We start from the raw sequence: 25328 nt of genomic DNA, 5'->3' as shown, positions 1-25328 counted from the left end.
AGTTGACTTCATTTAAATATGAGCTTACATAAAATTTTAGTAGATTTTGTCAAAAAGTGTGAGTTTGTTTGCAATTTGCAATTGTTTTTAATGCTTGAGGTGTTCTGACTACTATGATGTTTCAAGAAGAAAATTGACTAAAGTTGATCACCGGTAACCAAATCTGCTTTAATGGCCTCAAATGTAGAGCTGCCTGTCTCTCTCATTATTGACATCAGCTAATGTGTTCAAGATTCAATGTTAGGTGTCTCAATTAGTTGGTCTCTTCGCCAAAGTGCAACTATAGATGTCATGATGGTACTTTTGTTTGATCTGAGCGTTTTTAAAATGATCGAGTTTTGTTGGATTTAACTTTGAAACATCTAGGCAGTCAGATCATCACGGATATCATGGGAAAAATTGCAAAAAAAAATTGATGCTTTTTTTGATAAAATCTATATAATATTTTTTATTTCCCGAGCAACATTAGGTACTAGCCGGCATTGCCCGGGTAAGAAAAAAGCCTTTAGGCATAAAATTGATTTGTATTTAACATACAACAAAATGGGCTAATCTAACTTTCAAACTTGATATCACGAAGAAAATGTTTTGTTAGGGTCAAATTACAAAAATAAAATATCACAACTAGAAGAGGGATTAAATGTAAAAATGAAATAGTTAGTAAATAATAGCTAAATTAGGTCTGTTTTGCTACAATTACAATAAAAGATTATTCGGTAACGATACAATTAGAACGAACTGAGAAAACAAAATAAAATCCTGAATATGTTGAGTTAATAGCAATTCTTGCATAGAAGTGTGTGTGTAGAAAAAAGGTTACTGTTTCACCAGAAGCTATCTATCAATACTTTAAAAGAGACGATACTGGTACCTCTCAATAATGGTACAATTGGAAAAATGAGATATCATACTGTCTTTGTCTGCCTGAACAAAGAGAGAATGTCGAGGCTCTTCTTACTGAGATAATACAATTGTTCGTATGAAAAGAATTGGCCTTGACCATGATATAGCGATTGAACCTTTCAAAAACCAAAAATAGAAGTTAAAGAAAGGTTACCATAATAGATAACGCTGCACTCGCCATGGCAAACAACATATATCTTTTAATAAGTTACATAATCAGTACAAAAATTGTTAAACTTTAAGTTCGGGATAAATAATTGTTGATAACATGGGGCGAGAAAAATTTACCATAAGAAAACAAAGACGAAGAAGCATCGTGTTGCATATACTTATGTCTAAATAATTTTTAAACAGGAGCATCTTCAGGTGTGGGCGCAATACTAAAACAATAGCGTGTGCATATGCTATTATAATACTAATAATAATTAGCGTGTGCATATGTTTTACAGTATATAGTAAACATTTTTTATCACTACGCCTACTGTAGCTCAGTGGCAGAGTGGATTTGAAACTTTTGATTGCAATCTCCGTGAGTTCAAATTCACCAGAATGCCAATTATAATTCCAAGATTCTGATAGCTGTACACTAGCTATCAGCTATGCTGAGAGCAGAATTTGCCACCCATACGGGGTATCCGAGGTGAGGAAACAATTTTTTTTATACATATATGCTATATAGATATATATATGCATGCATATATATATATATATATGCATATATATATGCATATATACATGTGTATATGCAAATATGTATGCATATATTTGATTATATATGTATTTTTATATACATATATACATATTTATATAGATATGTATATATATTTTCATATATTTTTATATATTTAAATATATATATTTATATATATGTATATATATAAATACATATCTTTATATATATATATGTATATATAAATATATACATGTATATATATTTATATATACATAAATATATATACAGATATACATATATATAAATATACATATATATATCCATATATATACAGTATATATATGTATATTTATATATATATGTGTATATATATATATATATATATATATATATATATATATATATATATATATATATATATATATATATATATATATATGCATATAGATTGGCAGCTGAGCGTTAAGCAAATCATTTTCTATATTTTCAGTTAGTGAAAAATCAGAAAACAATATGTGTATTCATCTTCCTGAACACCTTGGCTCAACTCTGGACTGTCATCGTAAGTCAATGGATTTCTACATATTTAGAGCCTACAATGTTTATCATATTTTTACCAAAGAATTCTGCGCAAGAGTTAACACATTTGACAAACAAGAACTATGTTCAATATTTTTAGTTTAATGAAACCGACTGCAAAAGAAAAATGCAGTCATTTTCACAGTTGGCAGAAATGCAGACTGCAACTATCGAATATAAAAATATTTTTATTTATCGTGTCTAAGGCCCAATGTTAAAAATTATCAACATCATAAAGTGTTTAGGTCATTTTTACGATATTTTTTCGTTCACTCTCAACAAACAATAACCAGCGATTGAAAACCATACTATTATCCTGGGATTGCTGGGTGAAAAGAAAACTAACTCGTTTGATTTTTTGACAAGAATGATAACTCCATAGCCTATCCTAAATTAATTTAGGCAAAGCTTTTGGTAGTTTGTTAGGGCTGGGATTTGTGATCAATGTTTATGTATGAATACTAACATGAGCCATTTTAAGGCTTCTTAAAGCTAAAGAAATTTGATGGAAAACTTTATTTGAATGCATTTTTTTCAAATTAGCTGTAACTTTTAATAAGATTTAGTAAAAGGTTTTAGAACTTTGACAGAATTTTCGTTAGCAAATTTCAATCTAGTAAAAGTATCAAGCATTATATTTTTGAAGGCTTTAAAAGATTGCAACACTTTTGAAAAGTCCGGACTAAAATTTTAAGCAGGTAAGTATGGCTTGAATACCGCAGTATAACTATAATTCTACTATAACATCATATTTGTGGTTAAGTTAATGATTGAGTCTTCATTAATTTATATTGTGATTTTTGAATAAATAAAATTAAATATATGATAGTACTAGTTGTGCTACCCGGCCTTGCTCGGGTAATAAAAAAGCTTTAGAACCGAAAATTGTTTTGTATTTAACATATAACAACAGTTGCCATTTAACTTTCAAACTACATATCATGAGAGGAGTATTTTGTGTAGTTGAAATAAATTAAGAGAGAAAATAAAAACAATCGTAAATGTTTTCAAAATTGTCAAACAACTGTAACTTTTAAACTTCATATAACAAGGAAATGGTTTAGTCAAGGAAAACTAAATTAAAAAAACAACTGCAAAGGTTCTCAACAACCGTTACATGTAGTTTAAAATTTCATAACTTGAAAGACATGTTTTGTTGAAATAAATTAGAAAAAATGTAAAGGTTTTTAAATGTAAATGTGAAATAACTAAAGAGTAGTGGTTTAAATATAGACTATTTTGCTACAATTGCATTAAAAATTATTTAGTATACAACTAAATAGTTTCCGTTTGTTTCAGTGTTCAGTGTTGGCATTCAAAAATCGGCATGCCAATTTTTGCATGCCAACACTGGAATAGTATAGAAACCCATAATCATTATCTAATGCAATCATCGCCTGGTAAAAATCATTATCATTAAAATAGTACCAAAATACTAAGTTAACCTTGGTAACTTTAGGTACCTACAATGATTTTAGTACATTCTGTGGTTATGTTCTTCATGATAATATAACATTACAATGTACTACGTGGAGAGTTCTTACCTTTGAGACAGACATGTAACATAAATGCTGAAACTAAATCAAATGAATGTAGTTTACTAAACTCACACTTGAAGACAGTTTTAGTATGTATTTTAGTAAACTTCACACAAAAGATTTTTTATTTATCCATTTGCGAATTGTTTGCATTATAACGGAGACCGGGTATACTGGAAAAGGGATACGGATAACTTGCCACGGCAAGTTCAGCGAGATATATGTTTTAATCTGCTACATGTATATTCTACTTTCTATCTTTTAACTTCTATATATATATATATTTCTAGAAGTTGGTTATATGTGTGTATGCATGTTTAGCTATCGCAATTAAAACTTTGAAATATTATATTCTACTTTTTGATGGATTTGAACTCACGGAGATTGCTACCGCATGTTTAAAATCTGGGCGCTCAACTACTGAGCAATACAAGGCAAAATGACTTAAGACATTATCATATACTGTATAGTGTATGCACACGATAATTATTTCAGCAATTCACCCACGCGTTATAATCCCCTTGTTAAAAAAAATTTGGGATCTACTGTAAGTAAATACAACACGATGCTTATTCATCTTTTTGCGTTAGGGCAAAGTAGTTCTGCCCCACGATGTGAACAATAACTTATCTCTTACCTAGGATTTGGCAATTTATGTACTGATTCTATACGTAGGGTGGAACAGTTTTGCCCTAATGTAAAAAATATGTAGAAGCATCTTGTTGCATATACTTAGGTGTGAAAACATTTTTTAACAGGGAGATCATAATACGTGGGCGCATTGCTAAAATAATTAGCGTGCGCGTACTGATATACAGAAATACTTTAACTTACGAGTGCTCCAACATACGAGAAACTTGTGATACGAGCCAGCATTTAAGCAAGTTTTAGCACTAACATAGGAGCCATGTTTGAGATACGAGCACGTTAGTCTGTTGCCAAATATGCTGGAGGTGTTTTATGAGAACAGCATCACTCTGTATTTTTTAAAGAGTTCATCATCATCATAACTGTTCAGGTTATACTTTTGTGGCGTGTTGTTTGCGCGTTTTCAATTGCAGAATTATGTGAATTAAAGGTACTGTGCGTAGACCAAAATTTTATCAGTAAAATGAGTTAATGCAAAGAAAAAGCGAATGATAACATTTGATATCAAACGGAAAATTATTGAAAAATACGCGGAATGTGTATGCGTGATTGAGCTAGCTCAGCAATATGACAGAAATACATCCACAATTATCAAACAGAAGGATTATATTCTGGGCATTTTATTTAGCTCACAAAAGGACTGGCCATAGTTTCTAAACGGCGCAGCGATCTTCACGACCGCTGATGGCGAGACTGCTCAGGAATTGGATAAAAGATAAACAATTGGCCGGGAACAACATAACTGAAACGATGCTATGTGAAAAGGCCGGTGCTATCTATCAAAACTATAAAAATAGACACTCGAACAAGTTGGCTCGTGGTCGTGTATTAACCTTTTGTGACGACGTCTGTGTTTGTCCTAATCACAACATGATGAAAGGGCAACAAAGGCAAACGTCCTTAGATAGGTTTATCCTAAAATGCCCGGTTAGTCGTGAAAGCGAAACAAAGGAAAAATTAGCTAACCAGCAAGGAACTTCAAACTATGAACGCCAAAGAAATTTTAATTACATTAAGCTAAAAATGAATGTTTGCTTTTAGGTTTGCTTCTAAGTTTGTCTTTTAAGACTTTGATAAAATACAAATTTATCAAAGTCAACTGTTGTAATGAAGGATAACTTATATTTCCCTCTCTGGCAAATGCTAGCGTTAGCTGCTATTGTATGTACATGTACTTAATTTTACATTTTAATTAATCACATTTCCTTGCATTATTTTTTTTGTTGCTTTTTGAAAACATGTGGTAAGTTAGTACAATAACCAACATGTTCTTTCTGTTACAGTATTTTGTTTTGAGTGTTTTATTTGCATTTTTATAGTATGAAAACTAATCAATATATATTTAATTGTTCTATATATAAATAAATTGCACTAACATGCGAGTAAATTGACATACGAGCTCAGTCTCAGAACAAATTAAGCTCGTAAGTCGAAGTATGACTGTAGGGTAAATGATAGCATCTTAAAACATTGCGTCTTGTATATGGGTCAGTAGTAGAGCCCCCGGCTAGTAAACTTGCGGTAGCAATCTCCGTTAGTTCAAATCCATCAAAATGAGGAATAAAATATTTAAAGAATTTACTAGCTATAGTTGAACGCACGTACACACATACGACCAACTTTGGGTAATATATATATATAGATTTGATAATACTTCAACACTGTACTTTATGGTAATTTGGTTCCTATTTTTAATAACAAATACATGTATTTGTTTCTTTCAATGCAGATTGTTCAAAATTAAATGAGTCTTTTATTAGGCTGAAGTTACTTGCGTAGGATTTTGTTCACAAACATATCAAAGAAGCTTTGAAGTACTTATATTTCATCTAAACATCTAAGTACTTGTGGCAACAGCAAATAAGTTCATATTGCTCTCCAAATAGTCATAAATTTACTAAACCATCTCGTATAATTGAAATTAAAATATTGCACTATCTTCATTCAAGCTTTTTTCATGTTATATTGAACTTTTTTAAACCTAAATAGAGGCGTCATTATTATAAAATTTGTTGTAGAAAGCTTCATGTTAGTAGTAGGTCTTTCGGTTGGAGCCGCAGTTATTCTGATCATTGGAGTGATTGGCTGTTATAAACGTAGACGCACGATCATTGCTGAAAAGGAAGAAAGAGAGCATGAAGAAAAACTAGAAAATATGAGCCAATTGTCTTCAAAGGGAAAAATTGGTGGCCAATCACTTTACTCGACAGCAAGTTCCATTCGTCGAGGAAAAAAGGCAATATCAAACAAATCTAATAAAAAAGGCAGTAGACGCTGGGGAGAAAGACTCGCATCTCGTAGTACGACACAATAATTATTGTGTTTGTTGAGCTATGTTTAGTTCATAGCAAGGTCAGTTCTATGGAATGCATGGCAGAAAATGTTTTACTCACAATCAGATGCTTTTGATAGATGAAGTTTGATATCTGCTGTAAAGTCAACCAATATTTATGTGCCCAAAATGACTAACTTATCAATATGATATTATACATGTATATTCTTCAGTGTATATTAATGTATATACAGGTGCAATAAACTTTATGATAATTTTACCAGCAGTTATACACTAATAGTTGATTGATAACAACTACATCTGCAGTATAGCGTATAGCATCTATAACAACGTCCATGTTTTTTTCTAAACTTTGCTGGGTTATAATTTGGCAAATCATTACAAAGTTGTATGGCTATAATTCGTACACATTTAGTGGTCATGACTGCAATAGGCACGAGCTGCGATAAATTTTTGTAGTAGTTTAAGCAAGTTTCCTATAACAAATCTGTAAGCTTCATAAGACTGACCTTGTAAAATTTCTTGAAACCATCCCAAAGAAATGGCATCACACAAAGAAAGAATATAGGTGGTAATCAAAGTTTTTTATAAAAAAGTTCATTTATTTGGGTTTTCAACCCGGGCCCTTAGGCTGGCAGCTTCAGCTTGCTTGCCCTCAAATAAGTTGAAATAATCTTGAGTCCCAAAAGAGCAGTGTTCCATGATGTTAAAAGGTTTCTGCTTAAAAGAAGTGTTACAACGGTGGACTGCCAAACATTCCACTCATTACCAACGGTTTGTTTAATGTAAAAAGCAAGCCCACTTCCAAAAGTGAGTTTTTTTTAAAGTCGAACCTCAATCCATCGGATTAGAAACTCAAGAATGCATCTTTGCACATGTTAAGGATAATTGTTCTGCACATGCATGATTTGTATTCATGGAAACAGTTTGCTCTGAATATAAAATAAGTCATTACCAGCTTACTGTTAGTAGTTACTATAATTAGGCTCCAGGTACTTAGCTTTCCATATAGATGAACTTCCACAACATTTTACCAGATTTTATCAGAAAGTATTGATATGTTTCTATAATTTGCAAAGTCTTTGATGTTTGAGGTGATCTGACAGCCAGGTTGTTCCAAGATTTAAGTGAAAAATTCTTAATCGGGGTTAAAATGCTAAAGAAATATACGTACGGGCAAACTGACATCACTAGTTGTGATCCCAATTATCGTTTATATCGCCTATTACAATTAAATTTCATTATTACGTGTTTATATTCTGTCACCCTTCTTGCAACTATAATAGATGTCATAATCACACCTTCATTTTATTTTAGTCGGTTGACTGCAATCAGGTTTCATAGATTTATTCATTGAAACATCCTGGCTGTCAGATCACCTCAAACATCAAAAACCACCACAATTGATAGAAAAATAGTTTGTATATACATTGTAAGTGTGCATAGAACCATAGTTTGAAAGCTGGAATTTAAATGTGATAGTTTTAACTTCTATGATATACATGTATGTATTAAGGAACTATTTAGCAGTTGGAATAACAATTTAAAATACATTTGAAATAGTATGTTTGTGCATTATTAAACAAAGTCATTGATATGACCGTTGCAGAATGCTCTGTTGAAAAATTTCACAAAATGTTTGCACCATCTACTGAAACTTCTGTTATCATTGCCTGCCAAAAATAGGCACAAGCAAATATGTATAGCTATTTTTAGCTACGTTAACATATTTATATGACATGCATGCCAGTAAAAATAGGCTCTTGCCTGCCAAGTTGCAGCCCAATCTTCACAGAACCCAGAAAAATATTTTTAAAACTATACGGTTAATCTAAATGTTATATGAATACACTGTCTACTTAACCCATGTACATGCCACAAGTGCATAGTTTATATGCATATCTAACGCGTACCCTATATGCATAATACAGAAGCGTACTCCATACGTGTAGTGCTGCTTCCCATAAGTATATACTATATCCATAACTCTCCGAAAGCAAGTGCCCCAACTCCATCCCTATATGCATATCATTTGCACATATTGTCTATGTCTAGAAAGTCTGAGTGCAACCTTAGCTTTTTAAAAATTTACAACACATATTGCTGACCAACAGAATGCAAAAAATAATTTTGGCAATGCATGTAAATGTTACATTTTGGTTGTGGATTTCTAATTGTTTACTGTGAAAAAAACATGTACTCAAACCCCACATATGCAGGTCGAAGTGTCACCAAACCACTTTTTGTGACAGCAGTCAACTCTATTTGACCACATATTAATTACTTTGACAGGGTCATGCTTTGCGTAATGAAAGTTTCATCATATTTCCGAAGTTATTCAATCAGGTTACTTAATCTTTAGCAGAAACAATATGCTTAAGTACACTTGGTTATATCTCAAAGACAGATTGACTTTGTTCATCTTATTGATCTGTAATAATAGATGCAGTTCATATAATTAAAACTGACCCTTTTGAAAATTAAATCAGAAACATTCACTAACAGCTCAGACACTATAGGTACGGCTCCATACACATACCTTGATAATGGCACAACAAATCTTTTTCCAAATTTTTGTTTTTGAAAATTTCCTAATATCTCTTAAACTCACAATTTAAGGCCTAATGTCTATGTTGCTCATGAAATAATATTTTTTGTTTTTTATTTTATACATACCAGTTAATCAATTAACCAAAAATTTTAGGTTGGCAAATTGAATGAAAAATCTAAAAATATAAAAATGGTAAGCCAAAGAAAATATAGATTCGCAATTCATTTTTGTAAACCTATAACAGGTTCATATTTCCGTAAAACAGCATAACTTAATTACAATTTACAAGACCACTTAGTTTCGATAAAAATTGAACAAAAACTGGTGAATACTAAAAGATTACCTAAAAGATTTGATTAATAAACATTTTAGCGCAGAAAAAGCTTTTTTAAAACTATCTGATTTTTCTTCAAAACAGGAAGTATCTGAAAACATTGCAATTCAAGTGACACCAAATTTTAACACAAGTAGAGTAGCACTATTCGCAACTACTATAATATCCTCATAATAACCTATAATGAATTTCATGCATTGTTCAAGCTTCTTACAAATGACTGAACCAGATATACCTCTGTGTGAAAAACTTTAGTTTGACCCCTTCTTGCAAGTTTTAATGTACTTTTAAAACATTATTATTGAGAACTTTGTCAATAGCTTTATATTATATGTTAAAGTAATCATCATTTTATCCTGATGTGAAATATGTCATCTAAACAGCTGGAAAATTATGTTTTAGAGAAAATGAAGGCAAAATTTTGAAAGTTTTATTTTCGATGACTGAGAATAACAATTTGTAAAGATATGATCACACCACATACTTTTTTATTTGCTTATTCCAAGCCCGATATCTGTATATATGACACAAAATTGTGATTATGTATATGTATAGCTATTGACTAAACTCACAATAATTAACAATGTTGTAAATAAGGTTTTTTGCTTTCCCACAAAGAGTTCCAAAGTATTTCATTTAGCGCTGTAAAATCATTTAAAACTGAAGTAACATTTTATAGTATAAACCCTTTTAAAATAAAATCATTTACATTATTACTTTATTTTCAACTTGTATTCAGCAGTTTGGTATGCCATGAAAGTTCTTCAAGAGTTAGTTAGCTGCACAGTTATTTTAATAAAATGCAGGAACGTGGTTTAGTGACACAGCAGTGAACCACTTTGTTAAGCCTAACATTTGAGTTGCAATATTGTGCTATGAAATGTGTTGTTTCAACATCCAACTATGGCTTGGTGCACACAGACGGAGGAACACGCTATAATAAAGAATATTATATAATCTTGTTATACAAACTTTATTATATTATAACTATCATTATAAAATTTGTATTATATAATAAATACATGTATTATATAACAATGATGTGAAGATTAAAAAGGCACATTTAAAACGCTATTAATCAGCAGGGGTTGTCAACAGTAAAAAAGGGTTACAACTTTGGTTTAGCTTAAAATACATGTAGTATTACTAGACCACAAAAACCTTGTTTTGAGAATCATTCAACATCCAAATATAGATTTTGCCACTTTTCTAAAGGCCCGTACATGTCAGTTTGTGGTGGCAATAAGGGTCTACATGCAATAAATTGACACACGCTTACCATATAATATGCTAGTACCTTCATATTTTATTACCGCTTATTCTCCATGCCAAGCTATAATAGATCACGGCAGAGTGACACAATGTCATTGTTTGTTTTCTAATTCGCTTGGTGACATGGAAAAAGGCATGGAAATCCAAGTTCGCAAAAATTCACCTAATGGTAAAGAGCTGGTCTACTCACTGGGTTTCGTTGTGGCCCTGGTGTCTTTATGTTTGTCTGTGTATGTTAGTTGGATGAATCAAAATTTGGAAACCAGAATTTCTCATCTGGAGTCTTTGATCAAACCAGTAAGTAATATAAGCTCTACTACTTAAACAACCTTGAGCGGTATTAGTAACATATATTATATATAGAATATATATTATATATAGAATATATATATATTCTATATATATATTCTATATATATATAGAATATATATTTTATATATAGAATATATATATTCTATATATATATAAAATATATATATATATTCTATATATATAGAATATATATTCTATATATATATATATATTTATAGAATATATATATATATATGTATATATATACATGTATATATATATATCTTATGGTACAGGTGCATCTGTTCCTGTAGACGGGTAATGTAGCTAGTTATATATAGAAACATTTGGTTACTGGTTAAACAAGGTTACTGGTGTCGTACATTTGAAACACCATTAGGGTTGAAGAGCAATCAACAGTAAGTCAAACGTTAATCAATAGCTAATCAATAACAAAGCAAAATTTAGTCAATAATTAGTCAATAGTTTGTCAATAGTTAATCAATAACTAACAGTAAAGTAATATTCAATCAATGGTAAACAATAAGAAAGCAATGGTAAACTATAGTTATTAGTCAATAGTTAATCAATAGTTAGTAAATAGCAAAACAATTGTTAGTCAATAGTCAATTGACCGAAAGCGAATATTTTATCAAATTTTTGTTAAATTAATATCGATGAAAATTTAATAAGAATACAACTAAAAGTAAATCATTTTGAAATATTGCTGTTTTAGTTGCAATTAGGCCTCAATGTTCCAATAATTTATGGAAGGAATTGAAGTTGATAAATCTCTCTGTTCTGCTTTAAACTTTCATTAATGTAAATTTTAAAAATTACTAAGAAGATTTAACTATTGACTAATGACTGAACAATTATTGTTTTACCATTGATGAACTATTGATTTACTTTTGGTAAATCTAATCAAAGAATTAAATTTAAAAAAATTTGAAGCAGGACACAGAAATATAGCAAACTCAATTATTTCTTACAAATTATTAGAGTTCCGGGGAAATAATTACGTACAAATCATGTTATTTCTAAATGATTTACTTTTAGTTGTTACATTGCCCAATTTGGCTCTCATATATTTTTATGTCCTTTATATAGTTCAAAAATTTTAGTGAGTTGTGACTGAAAATACATCTTACACAAAACCTGTTGACGATGCTGTTTTAAAAGAAACACTTATTTTTGTAAGCAATAAAAATAAAGCACATTTTTCTTAACACCATTTTAAATATTGTATATTTATTACTTTTACTGTTAGTTACAATTTCTATATAATATTTTAGGATTTGCAAAATATTTTAATTATTTAAAAACATGTCGCATTATCTAGCCTTAATGCCTTAAATTAATCTTACATAAAATTAACATAATTTCAGCTTTACAATTAATTGAATGTATTAAAAAGCAATCAAAAATTGTAAGTAACATGTATGCTAATAGACACTTGTTAACTTCAAGCAGTACTACATTTTGGTAATGTTAGACTGATACACGAATGCGCAATAAGCAAAATAAAAATATATTGTCAACAGAAATAAAATTATTCAGGATTTCTCTTTTTGAGCATTAGTTATGTGTTTGAAATACATTTTGAGATTGCTTGCAAATAGCTTTTACCTAAAAAAATGATTTGCGTGTGAACTCCGAAGTTAAATACAATCGTCTTTTTTATGAGCGTTTTAGCCGTAATTAAGTTGGTTGGTTTTAATATTGAAACGTGTTGGCAGTGAGCTTAATTCAAACATAAAAACAATTGCAAGTGATACAAAATACCGATAGCTTTTTTATACACTTTACTAAATTTTTGCGCAGGTTTATCTTTAAGTGTGGTAGTACTGGATATGAATACTTTTTAACTAGAAATAAAAAACAGATATAGAAAGTACTGTAATTTCTAAAATATGTTCAAAATAAAAGCATTCATCATAACCTTATATAATATTGCAACATTTTAAATATCATTCCAAACAACCATTTTACTTCATGCAAATTGTATTAGCTGTTTTATTTCACATGACTTTCACATTAATTTTAGGAAGAACTTACTGGCGGGTCAGCCGAGGAACATGCAATTTTCAAAAGAGATGCAGAGGGTTCAGAAGAAGACAGCATCTTAAATGACTTAACTATAGGCAAGTCATCTCTCAATCTATATAACTAGTATTCTGTCATTCCTGAGCACAGTGAGAGATCGTCAGGACAGGTGTAATAAGTATCTGAACAATTATTCCACAATGCGGCAAGGTGGTTGAGAGACACCAATGGTAATGTGTTTGACTGGGATGTAAAATAATATCTCAATCAGCTTGAAAGTGTGCAATTATTCTGAAAAATTGTTTGGCACAAAACAGCTAACTTTTCTTAGCTCTGCGTAAACTAAAAATACAAAAAAAAAACAAAGAAAATCTACACAACTGAATTTATGCAGATGTAAGATCCGGTGAAAAAAGTACCCTCTATATTTTGCCTATGATTTAAAGAGTGAAATCCCCAGTTGAAAACCTGTTTCAGCAAATTGAAGAACTGTTATCCTAACCTATAAACTAATGCAATGATTTACCAGGGGAGCTGGCAGCCCTGAGAGGAGCTCCAGGAAGGGATGGGAGAGATGGAAGAGATGGAAGAGATTGTGATGAGTCAAAGTTAGATGAGCTGATAACTGCATTGTACAACAAGTCAGCAGGATCGGATAGTCTACCTGCTCCAGTTCAGGACCTTAGTGGATATGGTGAGTAGTTATCATGAATTTAAAAGCTAACATGGTTGGTCAAGTTTGACAAAAAATTTGTGCTGTGAGCAGGTCGTCAGGCTAGCTCAAAATAGGCAACACAACAAAAAGTCAAGCCAGCCTGAACATGGATCAGATTACAATCAACTCTAATGCATTTCAAATCAAACCACTTAAAATGGGTTTTTGGTCAATTACTGAAGCATTCAAAGTTTCATTACTCAAATTATCATTGATTTGAGCACAGCTCTGGAGTTATCAACACCTCATTTTTTTATTTGAGTAGCTAACTTGTTATGCATTTATAGATGAACTTGCATGAACTCTTAGTAGATTTCGTCAGAAAGTATCGGTATTTGTCTATCAGAGCACCTACTAAGCAACTGTTTTTGATGTTTGAAATGATCTGACCGCCAAAACGTATCAATATTAAAATTGACAAAACATTATTGCGGTTAAAATTTTCAGATCGAGCAAAAGTGTGATTATTACGTCTATAGTTGCAAAGAAACTGAAAGAATAAACTTGCCTAACACTGTGATTTGAATGTAATAGCTGATGTCAGTTATAGTAGCAATAGCAACCAGTGGCGTCACTTTACATGCATTTTTTTCTAAGCATTTCAACCGTAATCAAGCTCTGTCAATTCTAATCTTGAGACATCTTGACAGTCAAATCACCTCAAACATCAAAATACATTAAATAATAGAAAAGTACTGATACTTTCTTCTACAATCTGCCAAACATGTTGTGTTAGTTTTTATAAGGGCAGAGTTTATATGAGTTTAACAAGTCAAGAGTCTATATAACAGGAAAGATCCATGAGAAAGCGCAAAAGCAGTTTGCACCTTCTCTGAAAAATGTTTGTGCTCTGATCAGTACTTATATGTAAATATATTCTTTATAAGTTTTTGTGACAAGCTATTGTGTAAGCAGCTAATTGACTTTTTTTACAATATAGTACCACTAAAAGTTATCATGTGTCACTGGTACAAAAAACTTACTAACTTGGCAATAAAGTGGCAGAAGTTCACGTTTATGTAGTAGATGTGAGATGAATGACCTTGCGATTACTTTTATAAATACTGAATTCAGACTAAAAGCATTATCTTACATCTGAGTTTAAAAAACAATCGATCATTTTGTTTTTTAGTTTAAAAAACATATCAATGAACAAATTTAATTAATATTACAGACAAGTGACAATCTAAAAAGCTAAGTTTTTGATCTTTCATTTCAAGTCACATTTTCATTTTTGGAAGTTTTATGTAAGCTTTCGCTAAAAGTTACTTTGTAATATTGTTGTGTCACAAAAGACGCTAGTTGGCTTTCTTAACAATATACTGCTATTTAAATCGTTCAACTGTTCAGGATATTAATCTTGTTAGGCATAGTATTGCCAAGACACAAAATGCTGATGGTTATTAATTGTGTATCATAAAAAGGATTGGTTCCTTCCCATTAGAGATTAAATATACTTTAAAAAAACGCAAAAACCCTTCGCCATAACTCAAATTACCAAACAATTTTTTTCAAAAAGCTCGCATTTCAAATCAACCAAAAAATTTAAAAATCTTATAGTAAAAATTGCTAGAAGAGGAGAAGAGGACATATTCTTTCAATTAAATGAACTATTAAGAAAATTTTGAACGATATTGTTATAAAATTTCTGATAACCTTCTCTGATAGCCTTTTCTACCTTTTGAGCAATGTTGAAAGTAAAGTATGGTTAAAATAACATCAGAAAATTATATTTTATTTGTTAAACTTTGAGCATTCAAAATATATAAATATGTTATTAAATATATAAATATGTTTCAGAGCAAACTATTTGGTTATCTTGTTAGTATTAGTGCTCTGGCAGTATGGCATGCTGTGACAGGTGATCAGGTGTGTCGATAAAATGTACAATATATACTACCTAGCTACATAATTATTCAGAACTTTTATATGGTTGGTCAGCGAAGGTGTTATAGTGTTAGTTTAACAAGCAAAATAACTTGAGCTCAAATTCATGGTAATTCAATATTTTTTCCTCAACACCAAACCAAGGTTTTAGACAGACAGATCGGTGGACACTGCTCTTATTATAGAGATACTAGATGAATGCCCAACAGTGCCGAGTAATATAATAACTACCCGATGAATTTGAGCAACTAGCAAATTAGAATTAGAACTAACTAGAATTAGCAAAGCTAGCAGCTTACCATAATGAAAGCTATGTCCTCCATCTGAAACTAGCTTGTGACATTAAATTATGCACAATAATCTATAACACAATGATGAACTTAAAGCTTGCTAATATATTTACAAGCAATGCATAAGTAGGTGCCCTATTTTGGTGTAGCCTGACAAGGACAACATAGCTTTTTCAATTAGTTCATTGGTCTGCAGGCACGGAAGTTCTAAGTTCAAATCTTTTGCGAAGAGGATTTTTGATTCTTAAATATTTATTGTTATAGCTGAACAGACGAGTGACAAACACCGAGATTTACATACATTGTATGTATATGCTGGCTTATTGAATATTTTAGAAGGACTAATACAGGAGTTTAATACAACTATTGCATACAACTTGATTCGAATGCTCCAAAGTAATGACAGAAAGCTCTCAGCTATTCAAAGTGAACTGGATGGTCAAATGGGAGAGGATTCAAGCGAGTCATCACGTCCACAAAGTCGTGAGTTTATTGTTAGACTTTGTACATCTTTTAAATGCATCCTATAGTCTCACTAGCTTTAAGCTACATGTAGACAATGCTCAGACTTTTTCATAATTAATGTAAATCATTTGTAACAGCAACCCATGAGCTCGTTCATTAAAGTCGGTCGTTCAGTGCATTTAAAGATGGAGTTTTGTGTTTTTAATCAGATGGATAATGGCACATTTATACTGAAAACGAAAGTTAGAACATTATCAATTGAGATTGGAATTACTAAAAGTATTTTGCACATTAAATAAGCTATAATGAGTGTGGTCGTATAACTCTTACCTTACATGAGCGTTTGTTAACATCATGGGGAATTGCTCTTTTAATACTAAACACTATTTTTCAAGATATGAATATGATAGATATTTGGTGTTGAAGTAAATGAGTTCAATACAAGTAGAAAGAAATATTTTATAAAACGTTTTATTTACCCCTCCCCATATAATTTCTTTAGCAAGAGTACAAAATTAGAGTTATGCAATTTAGTAAAAGAAACTGTACTTTTTAAAATCATGTTGTGTCTTCACTATAACAAAAAAAAGAGTAATTATTAACAAAAAACATTATTCTAAAACAAGATACACGTTTTACAATGAAGTGAGTATCATGCAAAATTATAAATTTAGTATTGTTAGTAGGACAAAATAATAAATAATTTTCTTCACATTGTTTACATTATTAAAAACACTTGTCAATGAATTAAGCTCGTGGAGTAACACACCCACAATAAAAAGATCAGAAAGCAGGGTGTCAAAGTGAAGCTTGCTGAAAGATGCATACGTGCCTATATATGTATTTCATTAGAGGTGATGAGTTTTAATACTAATACGATAGCCGAAGTCCTTATATAATCAACATGTTCTAGTTTGGCTCACTGCTTTGTAAACTTTTATTGTAAATTAAATTTAACAATTACTTAGCTCATTGTATTTGTAGAGATGAGTTCGGCCTCAGGAGGAAGCTCTTACATTAGATGGGGAAGAAAATTATGCGGAAACACATCTGAGCTGCTTTATTCAGGTATGTCTGCTAGGCATATATATATACTAGGTAAATGCCCAGCGTTGTCTGGGTAATAAAAAAGTCTTTAGTCAGAAAAAAAGTTGTTCACATATGCAACATTTACCATTCTAATTTTTAAATTTCATATCATGGGAAAAGTATTTTTTGTGCAGTTAAAATGAATTAAAGAAACAAAACAATTGTAGAGATTAAATTTTCAAACTTTTTCCAACAACTGTAACTTTTAAATTTTATATCATGAAACAAGTTTTTCACTGAAATAAATTAGGAAGAAAAATAAAACTGTAAAGGAGTTTAAAAGTAAATGCAGAATCCTTAGCAAGCAATGGCTAGATGTATTCTGTTTTGCTACGATTAAAATGAAAAATTGTTTAGCTCACAATTATATGATTTTAGTTCATTTCAGTTGTGACATAACAAGGCGAAACTATTGTATAGACCTACACAGTGGTATAAAAACCCATAGTAATTATCTAATGCAATCACTGCCCAGTTAAAATCATCAAAATTATCATCATTAAGTAATAGTAACAAAACAATGTGTTAACCTTAGTAACCATAGTTACCTACAATAACTTTAGTGCATTTTGTTGTTATGATCTGCAAGAAAATGTAACATTACAATTTAATGTGCTGAGTTTTTACTTTCAAGCCAGACGTGTAACGTAAATGCTAATTCTAACTCTATAAAATTGACTTACTAAAAACATATTTCAAAGTTTTAGTACGCATTTTATTAAACCTTTAATCAAAGTTTTATCACTTACATGTATCTGCTTGTGAGCCCATATTTACTACAATAGAACTGAGATACAATCGAAAAAAATTTATTTTGAGAATAATTATTGTTGATAAAATTTTGCGAAAAGTGAATTAGCTTTAGTACGCTGAGGACAAAAAAGTATCTATGAAACTTGAGAACGAAGCTTTAGTACGGCAAGGAGGAAAAAAGCTATGAAACTCTATTGTGTTTCATAGAGTTTATACGGTTACAATTATTATGTCATTAAACACGCAAATTGGAAACAGGGTATATAAAGTATATAGTAAGAGCTAAAAATTGCACGAGCTTGTGTAGACTTTTGGATAGACAATTAGATGTTAAAGTGCAACTTCAGACTTCATAATTGCATTTTTGCTTAAATTGGAGTGTGTTTACTGCAATCAAATCTTTTAAATTTTAGTCTTAAAATATCTTGTTAGATTATCTTTAACATCAGAACAATTGCTTAAGATAGAAAAAATACCGATATCTTCCGATAATATTTATTAAAATGTTGTGCGAGTTTATCTTTAATACCAAGTAGTATTGAAACTATAACTTTCCTCTAAATAGCTGCACTCGGTTTTACGATTGCCCAATGATGCTAAAGAATGCCAAGCAGCTGCTCCATGGCTCACAGCCATAGAGCGGCTCTAAGTATGGCCAATTCTTAACTAGGAGCGGTGTAGAAAGATGGTAAGGATGCCAAGGCAGCAGAAATGGTATCAATACGGGGCTCTTATAATTCCGGTGACTCTACTCTCTGTTGAACACATTTGTGACGTAAAATATATGTGCCAAAGTTATGCGCTGCAGAAGCTTTCTGCTCAATTGAAGCTGTAAATAACTAAACTGAGAACTACTCTAGCTTTTAAAATAAAATCTATTTTTTAACATATTGCAAGTTGACATTTCATTAGTTTTTTATAGCCCTTTATAGTATATAGTGATTTTTATAAACATTCAGTCAATGGTTTTATTCTCACTGCCTCAGTGGCAGCACTCTTTTTATACATTACCCTGGTTTGATACTCAAATTCAGTCATCACTTAGGGTTTTCCTGCATTTGCCAATCGACAAGCAGTTAAAACATTGCAATGAGAGTAATTATGAGTGTTTGTGTAAAATACTGGATGCATGCAGTCTAGATACAACCAGTGTATCACGTAATGAATTATATTACATAATTAATTTGTAAAATTGTTGCATTAACAATTAAACTTCTAAATCAATTCTTGATCAAAGTAAATTGTTTGTTAATTTAACTAACTATTTAAACTATTTCGATTAATAATTAAAATAATGAGTTAATAGTGTTTAAACTTAGTTATGCATTTGCTTAAAAAATTATCTTGTCAAATAAATGCATTAATAGTTCAATTAATAAACTGAAATTTTTCAAAATGTGAATTACTTTCTAAGGTATCAAATAAACATTTGAAAAACTGGAAATAATTGAATTAATAATTTATTTCCAAGAAAAAATACATTAAACTTAAAATTTTGAATTAAAATTGCTTAGAATTTTGCATTAAATTAAATTGATAAATAATAATTTAATAAGTAATTTAATGCAATTGATGACTCACATTATTAATTGACCACATCCTTGGATTAAGATGGTTCATCAAAAATAAACTATAAATTTAATTTTTTTTTAGGTTTAGCAGCTGGTCAGCATTACACTCATACTGGAGGAGCAGCAGAATATCAATGCTTGCCTCTGGAGCCAGAGTACAACTCGTACTTAGCTACTGGCACAGGAAACTACATTTACGGTGCAGAGTATGAAACCGCGAGTTATATATTTTCAACATCGATGCAGAACCACAACATCCCTTGTGCCAGATGCTATTTGCCTACCAGATCAACTACTATCATGATGCCAGCTAAGCGAACTTGTCCACCATCTTGGACAATGGTAAATTGCTCCTTAGAATCTATATAAATCTTTGCGTTTATCTGCTGGTCGTTTGTAGATCGAGTTACAATGAGAAAGTTTTTGGAACAAAAATCCTTTTTGTACTGGATTTGAACTCAGAACCTTTAGATCTGCAAGCAGGCAACCTCATTTTCTAAGCAGCTAAATTGCTATACAATGGAATAAAGGCAGTCAATTTCATAACATTGGTTAAAATACCCGTGATTAAAATGCTTGGGTAAATATTAGCGTACTTACTGTACTACTAAAGACCATTGCATGTAACGTAATGGTTATTAAGCTGGCTTCAGACACGGCTTTTGTTATAGTAAAAATATTAGCATGGACTAAGTTATTAGCTCAAGCTATTAAAAGTTATTTGGTAATTGTTTTTTAGCCCATGCAACACCGAGCATTCAGTAGCTCATTAATATAATGTTAATTTATTGGATTCACAAAATTTTTTATCCCAAAGTATTTTACCTACACCTGAATCTATTATGTAATACTGGCACACAGGCAGACCCATTCGCAGTGAAAGTGTAACGAGCATATTCAAAATTATACCAACTGGAGCAAGGTGGCTGTGAAGAGTTATAGTGGTAGCGTGCTTGCTTTTGACTCTAAGTTTTTGGGTGTGAGCCTCTTGTAGTGTGTGTTTTTTTTAGGTTTTTTTGTGGGGCTTCGAACAGATGGATGGATGGAAACATTTCTAATTGTAGTAAAAATTGTTTTGTGAATTTAAATTACTTATTATTTACAAATAAATTAAAAAAAGAACATTTTAGACAACAGAAGCATTGTTAATACTATAAATAGTTTGTAAAATTAATTTTTCTATATACATGTAGAACAATCACTCTTTGCCTCATTCAAAATATCTAATCTGTTTGAGTAAAATATTTTGATATACAGTAAATTCGCATACATAGGAAAAAAAGTCATTCTTAAAACATATGTTTTTAGGTATTTTATATTAACCGTAAAATAAATCTAAATGACCTAACCTATTCCAAAATTATCCCAAACTATCTTTTCATCTTTTTATATAAGAAAAAACCAAACATGAAGTTTCAGTTTAGTGACTGTAGCGTAACTGTTATATAATTGCTTTGTACCATCAAATTTTCTTTTGTTCATATAATTCTTCCTTGTTTTAGTGTTCATGATGACAGTAATTTCAAGTTAAGTGGAAAAGATCGGAGCGCAAATTTTTAATGTTGAAATAAATTAATTTTTTCTTTATTTTGTTAGGCAGCAAAATTGAGGTTGCAAGCAAGAGATGCAATGTATATATTTAAAATCAAAGAGACAAAAAACATATTTACCATAGTAGGAGCAGCTTCAGTTTGCTCATTCAGTTTTTGGAAGACAAGTTAAAAGTATGATAAAAGACTGTTTAAATATATTATATAATATATATTACATAATATATTAATATTATATAATATATGTTATATATATTTATAGAAAAAGAGTATTGTATACATTTAAAATCATTTAAATATATATATATATATTATATAAATGATTTTAAATGTATACAATACTTTTATTTCTTTTGTATGAATATTTATAATTTATATTGTATAATATATACATTTATTACGTTTAAACCATTCTTTTATCCTACCTTAACTCCCTTTCAAAAGATGGATGAACCTACCAACACTGCTCCTACTATAGGAAACATGTTAGTGTATATATATATATATATATATATATATATATATATCTTTACATATAAACAATACAAACATAAACACAAATAATAACAAATAATACATGTACAAATATATATATTTATAATTTACAAAAAATATATATATATGTATAAGAAGACGGGCTCAATTACATAATGTGAGGTGCTCTTTTTATTTTATAAGACAACGGCTTTTCACGATTATAGTTTTCTCTGTGAAACAAAATCCTATTAAACACAGCCCCTTTATTCTAAAATGTTTCGTCAAAATTTATATTAAAAATCATTTTGTCAGCATCAAGATACGCATACTGCTAGTATTTCTATTAGGATTTCTAAACTTGTATTTTCTGTAAAATAATATAACAAAGATATTTAGAAACTTCAAGTATTTTACCATAATATGCCATTTTATACAGGAATATGAAGGGTATCTAATGTCTGGCCATTACTCGCACAAGAGAGCGTATAACTATGTTTGCGTCGACAAGGATCCAGAAGCAATTGCTGGTCTTCAAGGAGGACTCGACGGTGCACTGATGTACTTCGTACAAGGAAGTTGTTCAACACTAGGTCGTTGTCCTCCATATATTGAGGCAGCGGAGCTTGCATGCGTTGTATGTTCAAAATAATTAATTGAGTGACTCATTTGTATTTGTTTTATTTTATTTTAAACCAAATTTCGATAAATACTAAATACTAATCTTGCTACATGATTACTTGGTTTTGAAAATGTTTCGAATAATCCTCTATTTAAACCCTACTTTTATAGTGAAAGGATTTTGATACTTGTTTATATCAATATTGAAGATTGCACTGCTTGACTTTTTCTATTCAACTGTGAATTTGTACAAGTTCACAGATTGCGGATAAATTGAAGTAGTCTCTAAGCCTTGGGGTGCAATTGTATATACATGTATGTTGTAACTCGATCTCTGATTGGCTCTACTACAACTCTTTTCTTTTCTAAATTGCGGCTTTCTTATACATCATGAAAGCGACAGACGGGAGGCGATATCGGAAGATACCAGCCGATACGCCGATTCAGCTGATTTAGCAGTTTCTAGGGATTTCAGAATATAACTCATTGCACTTACTAAACATTAATTAACAAACAAGCAGCCCAATTTAAACATGTGAATATATGACTAACTAAAACCGTGGACGGTAGTTATAGATGTTTGTCAAACCAAAATGAGTATTAGATACATAACTACATAAAAATAGTCAGGCAGTCTACTACCATAGACAGTCTTTCTGAGTAATCTCTCAAAGATAGAATATGATGCTCCCTCAGCTGACTGCAAGAAAAGGCTGTGCATGTTTCAGGAACATTAATACACAAACAAGGCTTTCCCATCTTGAATGGATATGTTTGAGTCCAGTGGCAAGGCAATCTAAACCAATGGAGAAATGTTCATTTCCAGAGAGCATTTTAAGAATTGATGTTATTTTTGTTACCATCAGTGGCCTTTCCGGGAATCGAAACGAGAACTGTTGTTTGATAGTCAAAATTTTAGACCCCTAGGCCGCTGTTGCTTTTTAGTTTTCCAACAAGAGTTCAAGTCTATTTCACACACTTCAATAGAATAATATCAAACAAAAGTATTACTTGATAGTATAAACTATTCATACAATGAAGTCGGTTACCTCATTATTTTACTTTTATAGGAAACTATTATAGTCCTTGACCCTTATAGTAAGCTATAGTATTGTACCCTTATAATAGTACTATAGTATTGTACCCTTATAGTAAGTTATAGTACTCTACTCTTATAGTAAACTATAGTACTGTACCCATATAGTAAACTATAGTATTGTATTCCTGTAGTACTACAGTACTGTACCCCTATAGTAAACTATAGTATTGTACCCCTATAGTACTATAGTACTGTACCGCCCTTTGCTGGTAAAACCACTCATCTCCCTTAAAAATTGTTTTTCGCTATGCAGCTGGTCAATTTTGTTCCAATTAATTAGTTTGAGCAAAATTATATTACATAATTCCTTCATCTATTATGTAATTTAAGTTCATCAATAAAGGATTATTGATCCCTGTGTTAATCTGTTATGAGTAGTTCTATCCGCAGTTCCCTTGAACAGATTTCAAGAATTCTGCAGATAAAACTACTTATCAGCTGTTAAGTAATTTTATGTGCAGTTGAGGGAATCTGATTCATGCGATGTCTGCTGCTGAAACTATTTATAAAATATAATAAAGGCAACAGACAAAGTTTCAAAGCTTACTAAACAAATTTGTTTTTACCTGTATATAAATTTGGGCAGCTCACAAAAATCAGTGTTTAGTTACATTTTGGCATTTTAAAAACTTACCTGACAATCCTCTAAAAAGCAGCGACGCACTTTAGAAGATGAGAATACGGTATGAAAGATCTAAACACCTGTTGAGACCATATTTTAATTTTTCAAAACCATACAGGCAAAAAAATAAACCAGTTCAGAAGAGTTCGAGTATAAGTAAAGTTTTTGAAAATTAGTTACAATGATAAAAAAAACATTTATCCACCAGAGTTTTGACCAGCAAGGACGAATAAAATTGCATTTGCTACGAGAAACGGAGAAGGAAGTTTGTATAAAATTTAAATACTTTACTTATATTATTCGTTACATACTGTTCAAAATAATCTTAACATAGCATTATTCATTTAATATGTACTAGAAATTCCCCTGCCATACAGCCCACGACTAAAGTGATAATGGAAAAATAAAGGGTACTGCTGGTTGAGAAGTGCAACATTAGCAATCAAATGGCACTTCAGTGCAATCGGAGAACTGCAATGGTAGCTGCAATGGTAGCTGCAATGGTAGCTGTAATGTAATGGGTGTTATTATGTACAACAAACAGCAATAATGAAAGGAAAAGATTATAGGTTTATATATTTTCCCTGCAATAGGAAAAATGCAATATTAGAATCCAAATCGCAAGCTGCTGTGTAATATACACAGGCCGGCTGGACAGGGGGCTGTATATCAATGGTCATAGCAACCAATATCAAGAAGTTGTGATATTTATCTAGATTTCTGTATTCATATTAAAAAAATTATGCTGAATTTTAAAATCTAAACAGATTTTAGCTGGTATTTAGATTTTAACATATTACACACCATCGGTCACTATATACTTCAATCTTGTAAATTCGAATTATTATTCTTATAACTAAATCTAATCATAATCTTATAAAATCGAATAATTATTCTTACAATTAAATATTGTAATAATCTTATAAGAATCATTAGAAAAATATCATCATCATTTTCTTTACTTTCGCTGCTTTGGACATCAGTTGGAATACCAAAGTACTCATTATAAGTGCCCAAAATGTCAGAGTCCGGTAGAATCGGCAAAAAAAGAAACGATTACTTTT

At 30.8% G+C, this 25328-nt stretch overlaps 1 protein-coding gene across 1 annotated transcript; it reads left to right on the top strand.

The window, feature by feature from the left end:
• The first annotated feature begins 10889 nt into the window (after window positions 1–10889).
• On the top strand, window positions 10890–22913 carry LOC137396360 (uncharacterized). Its single transcript, XM_068082598.1, has 7 exons — window positions 10890–11088; window positions 13130–13226; window positions 13658–13822; window positions 16357–16503; window positions 17470–17553; window positions 19981–20240; window positions 22362–22913. The coding sequence occupies exons 1-7, from the start codon at window positions 10915–10917 to the stop codon at window positions 22572–22574; spliced, it is 1140 nt and encodes a 379-aa protein (XP_067938699.1). The 5' UTR covers window positions 10890–10914; the 3' UTR covers window positions 22575–22913.
• Window positions 22914–25328: the final 2415 nt, after the last annotated feature.

Source organism: Watersipora subatra, chromosome 5 (genome assembly GCF_963576615.1).
Source record: "Watersipora subatra chromosome 5, tzWatSuba1.1, whole genome shotgun sequence".
NCBI lineage: Eukaryota > Metazoa > Bryozoa > Gymnolaemata > Cheilostomatida > Watersiporidae > Watersipora > Watersipora subatra.
The sequence above is the reverse complement of the archived record's forward strand: the minus strand, read 5'-3'. Positions and strand labels throughout refer to the sequence as shown.